Raw genomic sequence first — 13586 nt, 5'->3', positions numbered from 1 at the left:
CTGAACTAGCCAACACAGTAGCACCTGAGTGCACCCATTTTTGACTCCCTCCATGACAAGCTCACTCAGCTCTAAGTGCTCAGCTTGGCCACATCAGCACTTCAAAAGCTGCTGGTCCCATTGCACTGAACACAAAGTCAAGTCTCGGGCCCCATCCTTGACATTAGATACCAAAAATAAAGTTATTCTGGAGAAGAGGGAATGTTTCTCAGCTATCTTCTTCACACCCAGTTTTCTAGCAGACCCCAATCATCCAGACCCACAGCAAATAATTTAAGAAAAGCAGCACACACTCCCAGTCACTCCTGTACATACACAGATACACAGAATTTCTCTGCAAAGCCCACAGATTTGCACTACCAGCATGCAAATCTTTTTTCCATGAGTTCCTAATACTGACATAGGAAACTGGAATGTATTAAATACTCCATGAGAGGGCTGGAAAACAAGTCTCAGCACTTAAGACATCCCACTGCCAGCATACACAAACTAACATCACCTTACACCTGCATGTAACATGCTGGTATTATACACACTGACGCATTGTGAACACAACGGGGAACTGGCATCCCTGTCACTTAGGAAACTCAGAGAGATTTGTTTGGTAGAAATGACACACCCCCCAGGTTTGAGTTCGGGCTCATTTCTTTTACTGCCATGGAGTTGCACCATCCTTTGGGTAAGGAGCAGCTCTATCAGGTCACGTATCCCAGCTGCTGTCTTTAAAAGCTATGTTGACTAATCGCAGTTCCAGTTCAAAAGCGTCAGGTCGGTCCTGGGGGTTGGCAGCCAGCATTTCCTTGATCAGCTGTTTCATCTGAGCATTCATGGATTTCTTCTTCACAGGGATGAGCAGTTCCATTTTGGGGTTCTCCAGAAGCGCCTCTCCCACAGGCACAATCACTGTCCCCTGCTTGACATAACTCCCCAGCAGTTCTTTCTTTGTTTCTGTGTCAACGAACGTGATCCTTTCCAACATTGCCCAGATTATAATTCCCAAGGCAAAGATGTCTGCTTTGGCAGTGTAGTGTCCTTCCCAGACTTCGGGGGCCATATAGAAGTCAGTTCCACATGCAGTTGATAGAAAACACTTATTTACATTGACTGGTTCCTCAGGATTCTGTCCTGAGGCTGAACACACCTTGCTCAGCCCAAAATCAGCTACTTTCAGGGTAGGCTCTGAGTCGCTGGCATCCACCCTGCTCTGAGAGATCAGGATGTTGTCAGGTTTGAGGTCACGGTGGATGATCTGGTTTTTGTGCAGGAACGCCAGCGCGCTGCTGAGCTGGAGCATGAAACTGGTGTTGGTCTTGCGGTTTGGCTTTCGGGACAGTAGATACTCATTCATATCTCCTCCATCACAGAAATCCATCACAAACCAGAGGTAATAAGCACTTCTGGGGTCAAAGGCTATTTCTCCTTTTAACGAGGTCTCTACAAGCTGCAAGAAGGAAAAGAAATATCATAACTACCTGATGAGCACAAGAATATAAAGAGACAATGGGAAAATGCATGAAGTTTGGATGTTCCTCTCAACAAAGGGCAAAACATTGCAACTGGTGAAAACAGAACTTTGTATAGTTTCTGATTAAAAAGAACCCAAAACAAAACACCCCACAATGTCTTCCACGCCTCCTCATTTTCATGTGAGAGAAGCATATCAAGTTCACACTCCTGCCCATAAGCTGGAGCTAGATAATGGTATTTTGCAAGATACTAAGTGGCCATTGCACTCCCATCTGTTTCAGCTGGACGGGTCCCACCCCAACAAACCCTGTCCCACCCATTCTGCTAACAGCTTCAGTGTCGAGACTTTGTTTATATAAGTAGCTGGATACAGTGCCAGGAGCTTGTATTTGTCCTCTGCTAATGAAGCAGCACCACAATAGATCTTTAAAGCCCATTCTCCATTCCTTATGCTTGAATATATCCTTCCAAGTGTTAACACAGGATCCCTTAACTCAGGAGAAAGCTAACCCAACAGCTGCTGCAAGGAGCACCTTTCCCACCATCATCATCTGCTGGCTGTTCTCTCAAGTGTAAGCAGTGAGTAGCTCAAGCAGCCAGTTCTAATAGCTGCTTTATCCAAAAAGCAAAGTAAAACCAGCAATCACTTCTACTGACCCTGTTCACACAACTACACATTCGCCCCTTCAGCTCCTCTGAGGCAGCTCATAGCATGCTCTGGAAGGTAAGTCTTGCAGTTATTGCTGTTAGTAGCAAACCAATGTGAACTAACCCAAAGGTAGCTCCTACAGGCTTCCAAAAATTAAGGTAGCTGTAATATTTAGAGAGGTATGTTAAAACATCTTAAAAATGTGACCTTTTCCATCCAAGAGCAAAATTAAAGATAGCTTTTAACTGCTAGTAATTGCAAGCACAGTGAGTACTGAAACCAGACCAACTTAAAAGATTAAATCCATGCTAGAGCTAAACCCCTATGTATTTAGGGCTTCTTGTCAGTGACAGTGAGATTAAGGTATCTCAGGGCAGCAGGAGTCTCCTTTGGCTAGTGAGCCCCAACACAGAGCTCCCCCTCCACACGCCTGTACAGAAGCTGTACCTGCATCTCAGTTCAGAGCAGGAAGACCACAGAATTTACTGTCACAACTGTGACAGAGGCAAAGCCCCCAAAACCAGGCTCGCATCACCCAGCATGAGGTGAGGAGAGGGCAAGCCAAGGGAGACCTGACTTCCTCTATTGTAGCATATGCTGCTTTGAAGGGATCCCAGCCTCCTCGGACTCAGCCCAGCTCTGCCCATCACTGCAGCAGGGAAACAATTTGTAGTGCTTGCTCCTGACACAGGCACTGGTAAGAGGCACTACTACCAAAAGCCAGTGCTGTGGGTGATCTGGAAGCTCTTCCCCACCTTGCAGTTCCACACTCGTTTGGGCTTTTTTTAATCTCCTCCCTGTACAGCTGCACAAGTCTGACATTCTCTCTCACAGATCCACTACCCACTAGGAAGGCAAGGCACTAGTTTCTCCCACATGAGTTGGCTGGTATTATTTTCCCCTAACCCCTTCTTGAAAGCAGGTCAGTAACAACTATCAAGCTACAACGAGTTTACAAAGGCAAGAATCCCCTTCCTCAGGCTCGCACAGCACTTGGCACAACAGGATCTGGACAGCCATGAGTGGCTGTCAGATAAATATTCAGGAACAAAAGGTCCTGTATTAGACATGCAAGAATGACAACAATAGAAACTGAAATGATAAAAAGCTGACTAGGGATAACACGAGAAACACTGAGCAGGTTACTGACTTTCTAAACCAAAGACACAAATTTCTGCTAGGGAATGTCTTTCAGTTGGGAGAGCTTCCTGACAAGGGAATGATACAGGTTACCTTTCAAAGTCTTTCCAAAGCTGCTACTTCTTCAAAAATATCCATGTTCAAACTTAAATGTCACTTCCAGTAGTCACGTAAGGGAAGTGATGTTTATTCCCCTGTACCATACCTCTACCTCTCTTAGAGAAAAAAAAAAGTGATTTATTCAAAAAAGAAAATGGCTCTTCACATGCTACCAATTGCTTATTATTTCTGAAAGAATTTTAAGTGTTGGCTTCCTAAATCGAGACTGTTACTTCCTCTTCCAAGGACACTGGAGATGAAGAAAGAGCTCTGTCTCAAGACATTGGTACACATCTGTTCATTAACCCTGCAGCAGGGCTTCTACCAAGGAAAACAACAGCCTGCACCTCCCTTCTGCTTTACCTGAGGTATTTCCTCAAATTAGCAGAGCAGATCCACATTTTAAAAATATCCTGGAGTCTTTTAGAGCGAGATGGCTTCGAATTCCGAGATACAGGTGACTGCTCAATAGATATGGTCTTCTAAAGATACACAGTAATAACAATCCCCTCTCCTAACTGAGCATACCTCAAATAAAGATCTTAAAAATCTTAGCTGCCCACCTCCTTCCCTCCCAGCTACACATCCATGTTAATTACTTCCACGCAATTACCTCAGCTTCATGTACCTGTAAATAAAGGGAGGAACTGGAGCCATGGGACATCTTCTGCACCATACCATCTTTCTGCAAGATGCATTCCTCCAGGTGAATGACGTTGGGATGCTGGCTCTTGATACTGCTAAGTGCCCAGAACTCACGCAGAGCTAGTTCCACATTCTCTGGAGCATGGCACCGAATCTTTTTCACCGCGACCCGTGCAGAGGTCTTCCTGACGACTGCTTCGTACACCACACCATAACTGCCACGACCAACCTCCCGTATTAGATCGTACTTAGGCTGGCTACTCACCATCTTCAAGATCAAGGGTTCTGGGGAAGGGGGAAAAACCCACAGAACTAAAACTTAGGCACAAGAACTGGGCTGCATTTTGCCCCACGTGGCTCGGTGAGGCAACGTGAGGCCTTCCAAAGCCCTGCAATTAACAGGGCAGCGGCTCCAAGCGTTACGCTGCAAGGAACTCTGCATTCGAGTGCTAGAACATTCCAGAAGCTGTTCTTTAAACCTGTACATGTTGCCACAGACTAAAGGTGAAATCACATCATTTTGGTGGGATCATTAAGGTTTCAAAAACACAGCCCAGTTTTCAAGGTGGCAACAGTTCAAACCTAAACTGGTATCGTGCCGAGCCAGGACTATCACATACGCTCCTGCTCCTTTCCCTCAGTGTCTTCCGTGAACACCTGTGGGAATAACAGTACGGGATCATGCTCTCCATGCAGGCCTGGGATGGCAGAGAAGAGGTTCTAGCTGAAGCCTGGGGTTGGGCAAGAACAGATTAACGCTGCCTTTTAAGGAGGTAAGGGTTTCTGTTATAATTTAGTAATTAAAATCTGTTACTGATGCTCAGACAAGAGGATGCTCCAGATGGCTTCCAATTTACTTGTGAATGTTAGTAGGTATTTTTCACTTAGTCTCCTCTGAATGAGGAGCCTACAAAGCATTAAAAGGATAACTGATCACAGAAGCTTGTACCCAGCATCTGACTTTCACTTTTGCTCAACAGGGCACAGACAAAAGTTAAGATATTGCTCTATAAGTAAAACAAGACACACACACACACACAAAGCGCCACCAAACACTGCTACAGATGTACAACCCTCCCTGCACACTTCCCTGCAAGATTACAAACCAAAACACACCAGCACCACCTTCACACAACGAAACCAAAACAGGACATTGAGTATAGACAGGGGCGGGGGGAATAAACCACCCCACAGGACTCGGATAGCCAGTTATCACTGGTCAAACAGAACGAAACACAAAAATAAAATAAACAACATCACAGCCAGTGTATCAGAACTAAAACAGCTTGTAAGATTGCCAGTGATAAATGCAGTGCTCTTTATGTCAGTAAACCAGGCAATAAGGACCACATTGAAAGAGCCTGTTATTAGTAGGAAGCTTTCAAGTATTTCCACTGGTTTAGGTACTATTTTTTTATAGGAAAAAAAAAGAAAAAAAAAAGAGAGAGAGAGAAAAAGAGGTATCATCAGTCTCATGGCAATACTACACAAACATATTAACCTCACAGCAAAGTTCTGTGATGCACACCTACAAGAACATTTTGAACTGAAGTGTGATGCGCCCAAGAAACATATTGCCCCAAGATGCTGCTCACAATGTGCATCAAGCCTGCACCTGTAGCAGGATTATGAGGACCAGATTAAGATTACAGCTTACACATGAAGATCTGATGGGCCAAGAGTCCTTCTCACTCAGGGAAGGGGAGCAAGACCCATAGCCTCAGCAGGGGCCAATTAACTCCTAAGGAAAGGGCTGCGTTACTCAGACACCATCACATCACGTTCAAAATGAGCAGAAGCGTGTGTCACGTCCCCCCCACCGTGCTGGGAGTCAGCTATCAGCGTGCTGTTACCAGACAGGCTCTCTCACTCTGCGCTGGGGCTGCCACCTGCTTTCCTGCGCCCCACAGCCAGCCAGGCTCTCTGGAGACCTCAGGGCCGCTTGTTGCCTCAGCAGAGGAGAAGCGCCGCCGGCTCCCCAGGGCCGCTCACGCCAAGCGGCTGGGCCCAGGCTGACAGGCCGGGGCTGCCCCTGCTCCCTCCTGCAGGCCTGGGAAGCGCCGTCCCGCCCCGGCCGGGTCGTTGGCAGCGCTAATTACAGAATAAAACGAACTCCCCTCCCTCCTCTCGGCCCTGCTCCTCCAGGGACGGCCTGACAAGCGGCTGGCAAACCGGGACCCCACCTGCACCGGGGAGACCCTCGCTGCAGAGGCGAATCACCGAGGCTTCGGGGGAGGCCGAGAGCGGGGCCCAACCCCCGAGGCCGAGAGCGAGCCCGGCCCGCCGGGCCCCGCGGCCGCCTCACAACCACTCGGACCCCTCACGGCCCCCACGCACACCTGAGCCGGGACCCTCCACCCGACGGGGCTGGGCGCAGCCCTTCCCCTCCCACCCCACTATGACGCACCGGGGCGGCCGGCCGGCCGCACTCCCCGCCGGGCCCTGCCCTGCGCCGCGTTACCTCAGCGCCGCCGCGCCGCCTCCGCCCGGCCGCCATTATAGAGCCGCGCTCCGCCGCCCTGCGCCGCCGCCGCCGCTTCCCGGCGCGTGCCACGCCCCCGCGCTCTGATTGGCCGACGGCGAGAGGGCGCGGGGAGCTGCCGCGCGCGCCCCTGCGCGGCGGGGTGCGTGTGTGCGCGCGCCGTTCCCGTGCTCCCCCGGCGGCGCGTGCCGCCCGCGCAAGCCGCGAGGCCACGCGGGGTGCGCCGCCGTGTGCACCCCCCGCGCCCCCCCGCGCCCCCCCGCGCCCCCCCGCGCCCCTCCCGCACCCCCCCGCGCCCCCCCGCGCCCCCCCCGCATCCCCACCTGCACCCCACTCCTCATCCCCTCCCGCATCCCCCCCGCATCCCCTTCTGCCCCCCTGCACCCACTGTGCATCCTGCCCTGGGCACCCCTCACCACTGCCCTCACCCGCCGTGCAGTGACAGCCCCTCTCTGCTTTGGGCCGGTGCAGGGTTCTAATCTGAGGTTTAGGTCAGTAAGTTGCTGCTCGGCTTTGAGCAGTAACGCGCAGCTTGGGTTGCACCCTGGCCTCGTGTGCCAGTGACACAGCCTCTGGTGGGACGCTGCTGTCCCTCCCTGCACACGGGGCCCTGCCGTCGCACCCTGTCCTCTGCAGGGCTGGAGGTGCCTCCCTCGCACAGAAGTTGGGGGGCACAGGGCTCCTGCTGTGGTCCCTGCTGCCCCCTCAGCCTATGGGGCCACCACAGTCAGTTGGGGAGAAGCCAGGACCTGCTGCTGCTCAGAGACCAAGCGGAGGCCGTCCAGATACGCCGCTGTCAGAGCAATGGGTGCTCCTGCCTCTCCCCAATTAACTGGGGCAAGCCCGATGGTGATTAGTGCCCTGGGGACCCGCCTAAGCTGCCCCAAGCCAATTAGGGTCTGACAAGCCCCTTGTGGGTTTTCAAAGCTGATTAGGGCATTAAACCCCCTCCGTTCCTGCGAATCCCCTTAATCGAGTCCAGAAGCGATTAGTTAATCAATGCCACCCTTAGGCAGGGCCAGCCCGTGGGTGTGGGAGCACATCCAGGTGCCCCAGGCAGTGGGTGCCCCCCATGCTGCCCTCCTGAGAGCCCAGCCAGCCCCGCTCCCATGCCAGCTCCTCCCTGGCAGGGCCCCAAGTGCCAAAATGGGGACAATTTTGCAAGATGTGCTTGGCCAGTCGCAGCAGAGTCACTTGGTCGACATGTGAGCCGGCCCGGAAGGAGCACCCGAAACAGCTGCCCTGCCTCGGGGGGAGCTGGCTGCAGTGAAAGTGGGTCCTGTGCACCCACAGACCCCTGTACCCGGGCATGCACATACCCTTAAACCCACGTGCATGGGCCTGTGTACCCCTGTGCACACTGGTACCGATCCACCTGTGTACCCCTGCACTGATCCACCGCTGTCCCCCTGCACCCACGTATCCTGCCTGTGCACCCATGTACCCCGGTACCAACCTACCCCTGCACCCATGTACTCCTGCACCCATGTACCCCTAGACTTCTGCACCCATGTCCCCCCAGACTTCTGCGCTCATTGGCTTGTGCACCCCTGTGCCCCTGCACCCATGTGCCCCTGCATTTGTGCACCAATTTACTTGTGCACCCTTGAACACGTGCACCCTGTGTACCCATGCACCCCTGCTCTTACACACCTGTGTACTCCTGCACCCTGTACCCCTGCACCCATGCCCTTCTGCACCCACTTACCCATGCGCCCACCTACCCCTGTACTTTTGCACCCATGTGCCCCTGCACCCTTCACCCCGGTGCTCATCCCCTCCCCACCCTGTCCCCCGCCAGCGTGACCCAGAGGTGAGGATGCTATAATTACCCCCCTCTCTCTCCCCTTGTGCAGCTGCCAATATTTACAGGTCTCCCTGTGGACAGGCGCTGGCATTTGGCACAACACCCTGTTTACCGCCGTGCCAGGTGGGCACTGTGCAGTGGGGCTGTTTTCTGGGGGGTTACAGGTCCTGAGGGGTTGTGTTTGGCTGCTGTCCCCCCACCTCCCTCTCCTCCCTCCCAGCCATTTCTGGGTGAGGTTTTGTAAGTGAGTGGAGGGGCTGCCTGGGTCATGGCCGGGCATGACAGCGCGGGGAGCAGCCCGAGCAGCCCTCCCTGCAGCTGTCCCCGGATCTGGGGGCACAGAAGAGTCCCCCAGCCCCTGCCGGGGGAGGGGGAACACTGGCGCATGGTGACTCAGCCTCTCTGGTGCTGCATCTCCCCTCCAAGCAGAGCTTGGGGTCCCACTGGCCAGGCACATGCTTGCACCCCAGCAGCAGTTGCATTTTGGGGGCACAAAGGGAGATGCTCCTTATAAGCTGCTGCTGGCCCTGGCTCTGCCAAATTCCCAGTACCATCACAATGTCCGGATGACCATGGGGCCTGGGGTTTGCCCCTCCACACGCCTGCTGCTACAGCATGGTGGGGTTCAGCCCCAGGACCTGACCGCACTTGCCCCCAGAGTGTGTGGTCATTCGGACCCGGGGCAAAGCCTGGCCCTGTTTACCCCCCAGCTCCAGTTTCGCCGCAGCCGCGGCACGGGCGGGCAGAGCCTCCCGAACAGCCTGTCCCCGGCTTGTTTACCGCTGGTGGCGGCATCCCGATGGCTCAGTCCCGTGTGACAGGTGCTGCTTCGCCAGACACTCGACCCGGCTTCGGGATTTGGCTCCGCGTGACCTGGGAGCGACTTATAAATAGCGGGACGAGGGAGCTGCCAGCAGCCAGGAGCGAGCGAGAGGAACGCGCTGTTGTGCCGATGGATTTCCGAGCCGGCATCCTGCAGGATGGCAGCCCCATGGAGAGCCTGGAGAAGCAGCTCATCTGCCCCATCTGCCTGGAGATGTTCAGCAAGCCGGTGGTGATCCTGCCCTGCCAGCACAACCTCTGCCGCAAGTGTGCCAACGACGTCTTCCAGGTGAGAGGCGGGGGGGGTCCCTGCACCCGTTCCTCCTCCCCTCCCAGCCTGGGCTGGAGATCAGTGGGCTGCTGGTGGTGCTGCGGGGATGCTCACAGACCCCCCCCCCCAATGTCCATCTCCCCTTCCCAGGCTGCCAACCCATACTGGCAGAGCCGGGGCAGTGTGATTTCGGGGGGCCGGTTCCGGTGCCCATCATGCCGCCACGAGGTGCTGCTGGACCGTCACGGTGTCTATGGGCTGCAGAGGAACCTGCTGGTGGAGAACATCATCGATATCTACAAGCAGGAGTGCTCCAGGTGGGCATGGGCAGCTGTGACCGATCGCCTGTGCCTTGCTCCTGCGGGGACACGGCGATGCAGGGACATGGGGATGGGGGGATATGGGGATGGGGGAACATAGGGATGGGGGGACATGGGGATGCCACCTCCTGATCCTCAGCACCATCATTGCAACCACAGGAGATTGCATCTGGATGACAAATCGTGGGTCTTTTCTGCTGGCTAAACGGTCACCAACCCAAACCCTCCTTCCCTGACCCAAATCCCCAGAGCAGTTGCTGTCTCTGGGTGGCTTGGGGGGGTGGTGGGTTCCTGGGGGGTGGTGGCAGCACGGTAGGTCCTGTTCCCCCTGTGCTCTGCAGCTGGAGCCTTCAGTGGGAGATAAGAGGTGTGGGGGGACAGATCCCAGCTCTGCTCATGACAGCGGGTGCTGCAGGCTGATAAGGGGCAGAGGGGCAGCTGGGGAGGGGGTGTGAGGGACTCACACTGAGGGGTGTCACAGGTTCTTGAGGTTGAGCAGCGGCCCCGGCCAAATTCCCTGAACTGCTGTAAATATTGTCTGAGAGCCATGGGGACGGGACGATGGCACGTGGCAGGTGTCTGCGGCTGCCGGGGGGGTGCTTGGGGGGACCAGCCTTCGCTTTGCTTCAGAGCGGTGGCTTGTCCCCATGTCTGCCCTCGCTGCAGAGGGGGGTGGCTCAGATGCAGCCCCCAGCTGTGACACCCCCACCCTGGGTGTTTCTGGGCACCCCCACCCCAATCACGTGTCGGGTGACAATGATAAATCCCAGCAGCCCAAGGCTAAAATTAGGTGCTTGTGCAGCGTCCCTGGAGTGTGGGCCTGCCCCCCCCCCCCCCTCCACTGGTGCTGACTGCTGCCATGCCCAGTGCTGGACTGGTTTAAACTGGAGCTTACTGGGCTTGGGACTTACAGAGGCATGGGTGTCGGGGGGCCCTGAAGGAGCAAATGTGGGGTTATGCCAGGATCTGGGGACCTGATTTGGGGGGCGGGTGTGCAGCATTGGTGGGGCTGTCACCACGGTGGGGAGGATGCTGCAGTGGGGACATCGTTGTGACATGGGATTTGCTGCAACGGGGACATCACCCTGATGGGGACATTACCGTGGCCGTGCCACCCTCTCCAGCAGGCCACTGAAGAAGGGGGAGCACCCCATGTGCAAGGAGCACGAGGACGAGCGGATCAACATCTACTGCATCACCTGTGAGGTGCCCACCTGCTCCATGTGCAAGGTCTTCGGTGCCCACAAGGAATGCGAGGTCGCACCCCTGGACACGATCTTCCAGGGCCAGAAGGTGCCGTGTAGGGAGGGCAAGGGGGGGTCGCGGGGGACACAGGGCGATGTGCTGAGCTGGGGCAGCCACAAATAGCACTGGGACCCACTCACAGGGTATTAATAGCCCCTGGGGTGACTTCACCCAGGAGACAGTCTATATTTAGAGTGGTCGTGGCTTGGGGGGCATATGGGGGAAGTGGAGCTGGGGCCAGGCAATGCCCGTCCCATCCCCATGTTGGGATGGGAGGTGTCCCCGTCGCTGTCCCCGCTGGGGTTCAATCTGGGTTTGTTCTTCTCTCCCTGCCCAGACGGAGCTGAACAACTGCATCTCCATGCTGGTGGCAGGGAACGACCGCATCCAGACCATCATCTCCCAGCTGGAGGACTCGTGCCGGAGCACTGAGGTGAGGAAACAGGGAAAAGGAACTGGGGGAAGGGTGTGAAACCTCAGGTGTGGAGGTGTTTGGGATAGCTGGGGGGGGGGGGGGGAATGTGAGCACATGGAGCAGGGAAGCCCCTGGGACGCTGCTGATGCCGAGGGTCACACATGTGGCATCCTTTGCCTCTGGTCCCTGCAGGAGAACAGCGAGGCGGCCAAGCGGGAGCTGTGCAGTCGATTCGATGCCTTGGCAGCGCTGCTGGAGGAGAAGAAGACAGAGCTGCTGCAGCGCATCACCCACGAGCAGAGTGACAAGACAGACTTTGTCCGAGGCCTCATCCGCCGGTACAAGGAGCAGCTGGAGAAGTCAAGCCGGCTCGTGGAGACGGCCATCCAGGCGATGGAGGAGACCGGGGGAGCCACATTCCTCATGGTGAGACCCCTAAACCTCTCCCCCTGGCCCATGGGGTCCCTCCAGCTTGGGGACATCCCAGCGGCTGCCACGCAGCTCCACTCACCTCTCCTCTTGTTCCCCCCAGAACGCCAAGCAGCTCATTAAAACGTAAGTGCCCAAATCGCAGAACATTCAGTGATCCCCAGCCCCTGCCCCAGAGCCCAACAGGATTCAGCAATGGGGTGCCCAGGTGGTGAGCGTGGGGGTGCCCCTACCCTCCACCTCAGCACCCCGTGGGCCCCCAGCCCAGTGAGGGAACAGGGGGACACACACAGCTGTGCTCTCTCTGCCCAGGATCGTGGAGGCCTCCAAGGGTGGCAGGCTGGAGAAGATCGAGCATGGCTATGAGAGCATGGATGCCTTCTCAGTGAGCCTGGACCACCTCACCGAGGCGGTCAGCGCCTTGGACTTTGACCCTGGTAATTCATTCCCTGACCCTCACAATGCCCCTTTACCAACTCCCACCAACCTGGTGGCACCCATCACCTTCCCCGGTGGCCCCACAGTGACATTTGGCCACCTGTCTGCAGCTGAGGAAGATGAGGAGTACTTTGATGGGGAGGAAGAAGAGGTGGAGGAGAACGTGGTGCCCGAGAGGACAGTGACGGGTAAGGGGCAGCACAGCCAAGCCCACCTCCCTAAGACCTGTGGGGGAGCTTCAGGGGCTTGGACCCCCCCCTTGATCTCCCCCCATCCTCTCCCCCCAGCAGCTCCCCAGTAGCCGCAGTGACCTTGCCAGCGCAGGAGAAACGCCGCGGGCGCAGGATGTCCAGCGACAGGATGCAGGACAGGGGTGGGGTGGGGTGGGGGACAGGACAATGACACACCACAGGGGCTGGTGGCCTTGGGAACTGGCACCTGCTCCAGCACAAGACACTTTTCTATACGGGTGCAAACGGGACAATTCCGCACGTTTTATATCTCTGTTTTGTACATAATTGTCACAGTTTTGAATTCTCTGTATTTTGTAAAGAAAACTGGTGTTTTGGGTGGTTTTTTTCCCCCCCTCATCCCTGGTTCCCTTGCCATCCCGGTCATGGAAACTGGGAATACAGCTGGGTTTGTTGAGCTGGTGCCATCCCCAGCACAGCAGAGAGGGGAACCTCCCAGTTCAAAGCTTAATTTTCAGGCTCATTAGCACCTCCAGCAGCGCTGGCACACGGTGCCTGGCCACCTGCCTGGGATGTAACAGGTTGGCACCCACAGGATTTATCTCTTGGTGATGGGGTGCCCAGGGCCAGTGTTTGCTTGGGCTTGGGGATGTGGGAGGGGGCTTTAGGATGCTCTGGGTCCCCAAATTGCAAGCAGCCTAAACATCAAGCTGCCATCTGAGCTGGTGTGACGGTGAAGATGGACTGTGAGTGCAGAAACACACCACAAATGGGGTTTCTCCTGCAGAAATGTGAGCCCAGCTTGGTGCCTGGGCAAGGGGAAACTGAGGCAGCACCCACAGCCCTGCTCTGGGCTGTGCTGCAGTTGCAATTAGCCCCAGGGCTCTAATTAGCTGCTCCCCTGAGGCAATCGGCAGGAGTCACTGCTGGGGGCATGGGGGGGGGGTGGGGTGTCTGGTCCCTGGCTTATCTGTCACACGGCTGCTCTGCGGCTGTATCTAAACTGGGAGGGGGCGGAGGGCTGCCCGGAGCAAGGAGGGTGGGGGGTCACCCTGTGCCTTTAGGGGGGACAGGGGGATGCTTCATCCCCTCTCTGCCTTGCGGGCTGCATCCGTGCCTCGGTGTGCGCGGCCCAGGGGATGCCAGCGGGGGAAGAGGGGTGGGGC

General features: G+C 55.8%; 2 protein-coding genes across 5 annotated transcripts; one reads left to right on the top strand and one right to left on the bottom strand.

The window, feature by feature from the left end:
* Positions 1-391: 391 nt before the first annotated feature.
* PDIK1L (PDLIM1 interacting kinase 1 like) lies at positions 392-4307 on the bottom strand. The gene is made up of 2 exons (XM_084274438.1): positions 3984-4307; positions 392-1441 (listed from the first exon to the last, which is right to left on the bottom strand). Exons 1-2 carry the CDS (start codon positions 4266-4268, stop codon positions 701-703), a joined length of 1026 nt encoding a protein of 341 aa, XP_084130564.1. The 5' UTR covers positions 4269-4307; the 3' UTR covers positions 392-700.
* A 4907-nt stretch (positions 4308-9214) lies between these two features.
* On the top strand, positions 9215-12780 carry TRIM63 (tripartite motif containing 63). Of its 4 annotated transcripts, none has more exons than XM_084274081.1 (9): positions 9215-9400; positions 9533-9699; positions 10827-10995; positions 11285-11380; positions 11555-11788; positions 11895-11917; positions 12104-12228; positions 12340-12417; positions 12520-12780. In XM_084274081.1, exons 1-9 carry the CDS (start codon positions 9242-9244, stop codon positions 12528-12530), a joined length of 1062 nt encoding a protein of 353 aa, XP_084130207.1. In that variant the 5' UTR covers positions 9215-9241; the 3' UTR covers positions 12531-12780. The 4 variants fall into 4 exon arrangements, with proteins under 4 accessions (XP_084130207.1, XP_084130206.1, XP_084130205.1 ...); XM_084274080.1 differs by having other exon boundaries at positions 12517-12780; XM_084274079.1 differs by having other exon boundaries at positions 12316-12417.
* Positions 12781-13586: the final 806 nt, after the last annotated feature.

The sequence above is a fragment of the Gallinula chloropus genome (assembly GCF_964237585.1).
Source record: "Gallinula chloropus genome assembly, chromosome: 22".
NCBI lineage: Eukaryota > Metazoa > Chordata > Aves > Gruiformes > Rallidae > Gallinula > Gallinula chloropus.
The sequence above is the reverse complement of the archived record's forward strand: the minus strand, read 5'-3'. Positions and strand labels throughout refer to the sequence as shown.

Bases quoted from the DNA above. Each gene is read 5' to 3' on its own strand.
- TRIM63 (XM_084274078.1), top strand. From the start codon at position 9,242: ATGGATTTCCGAGCCGGCATCCTGCAGGATGGCAGCCCCATGGAGAGC. The intron at 9,401-9,532 runs GTGAGAGGCGGG...TCCCCTTCCCAG, and splicing joins GTGCCAACGACGTCTTCCAG to GCTGCCAACCCATACTGGCA. The intron at 12,229-12,315 runs GTAATTCATTCC...GTGGCCCCACAG, and splicing joins CGCCTTGGACTTTGACCCTG to TGACATTTGGCCACCTGTCT.
- PDIK1L (XM_084274438.1), bottom strand. From the start codon at position 4,268: ATGGTGAGTAGCCAGCCTAAGTACGATCTAATACGGGAGGTTGGTCGT. The intron at 1,442-3,983 runs GTACATGAAGCT...TCCTTCTTGCAG, and splicing joins GTTCCTCCCTTTATTTACAG to CTTGTAGAGACCTCGTTAAA.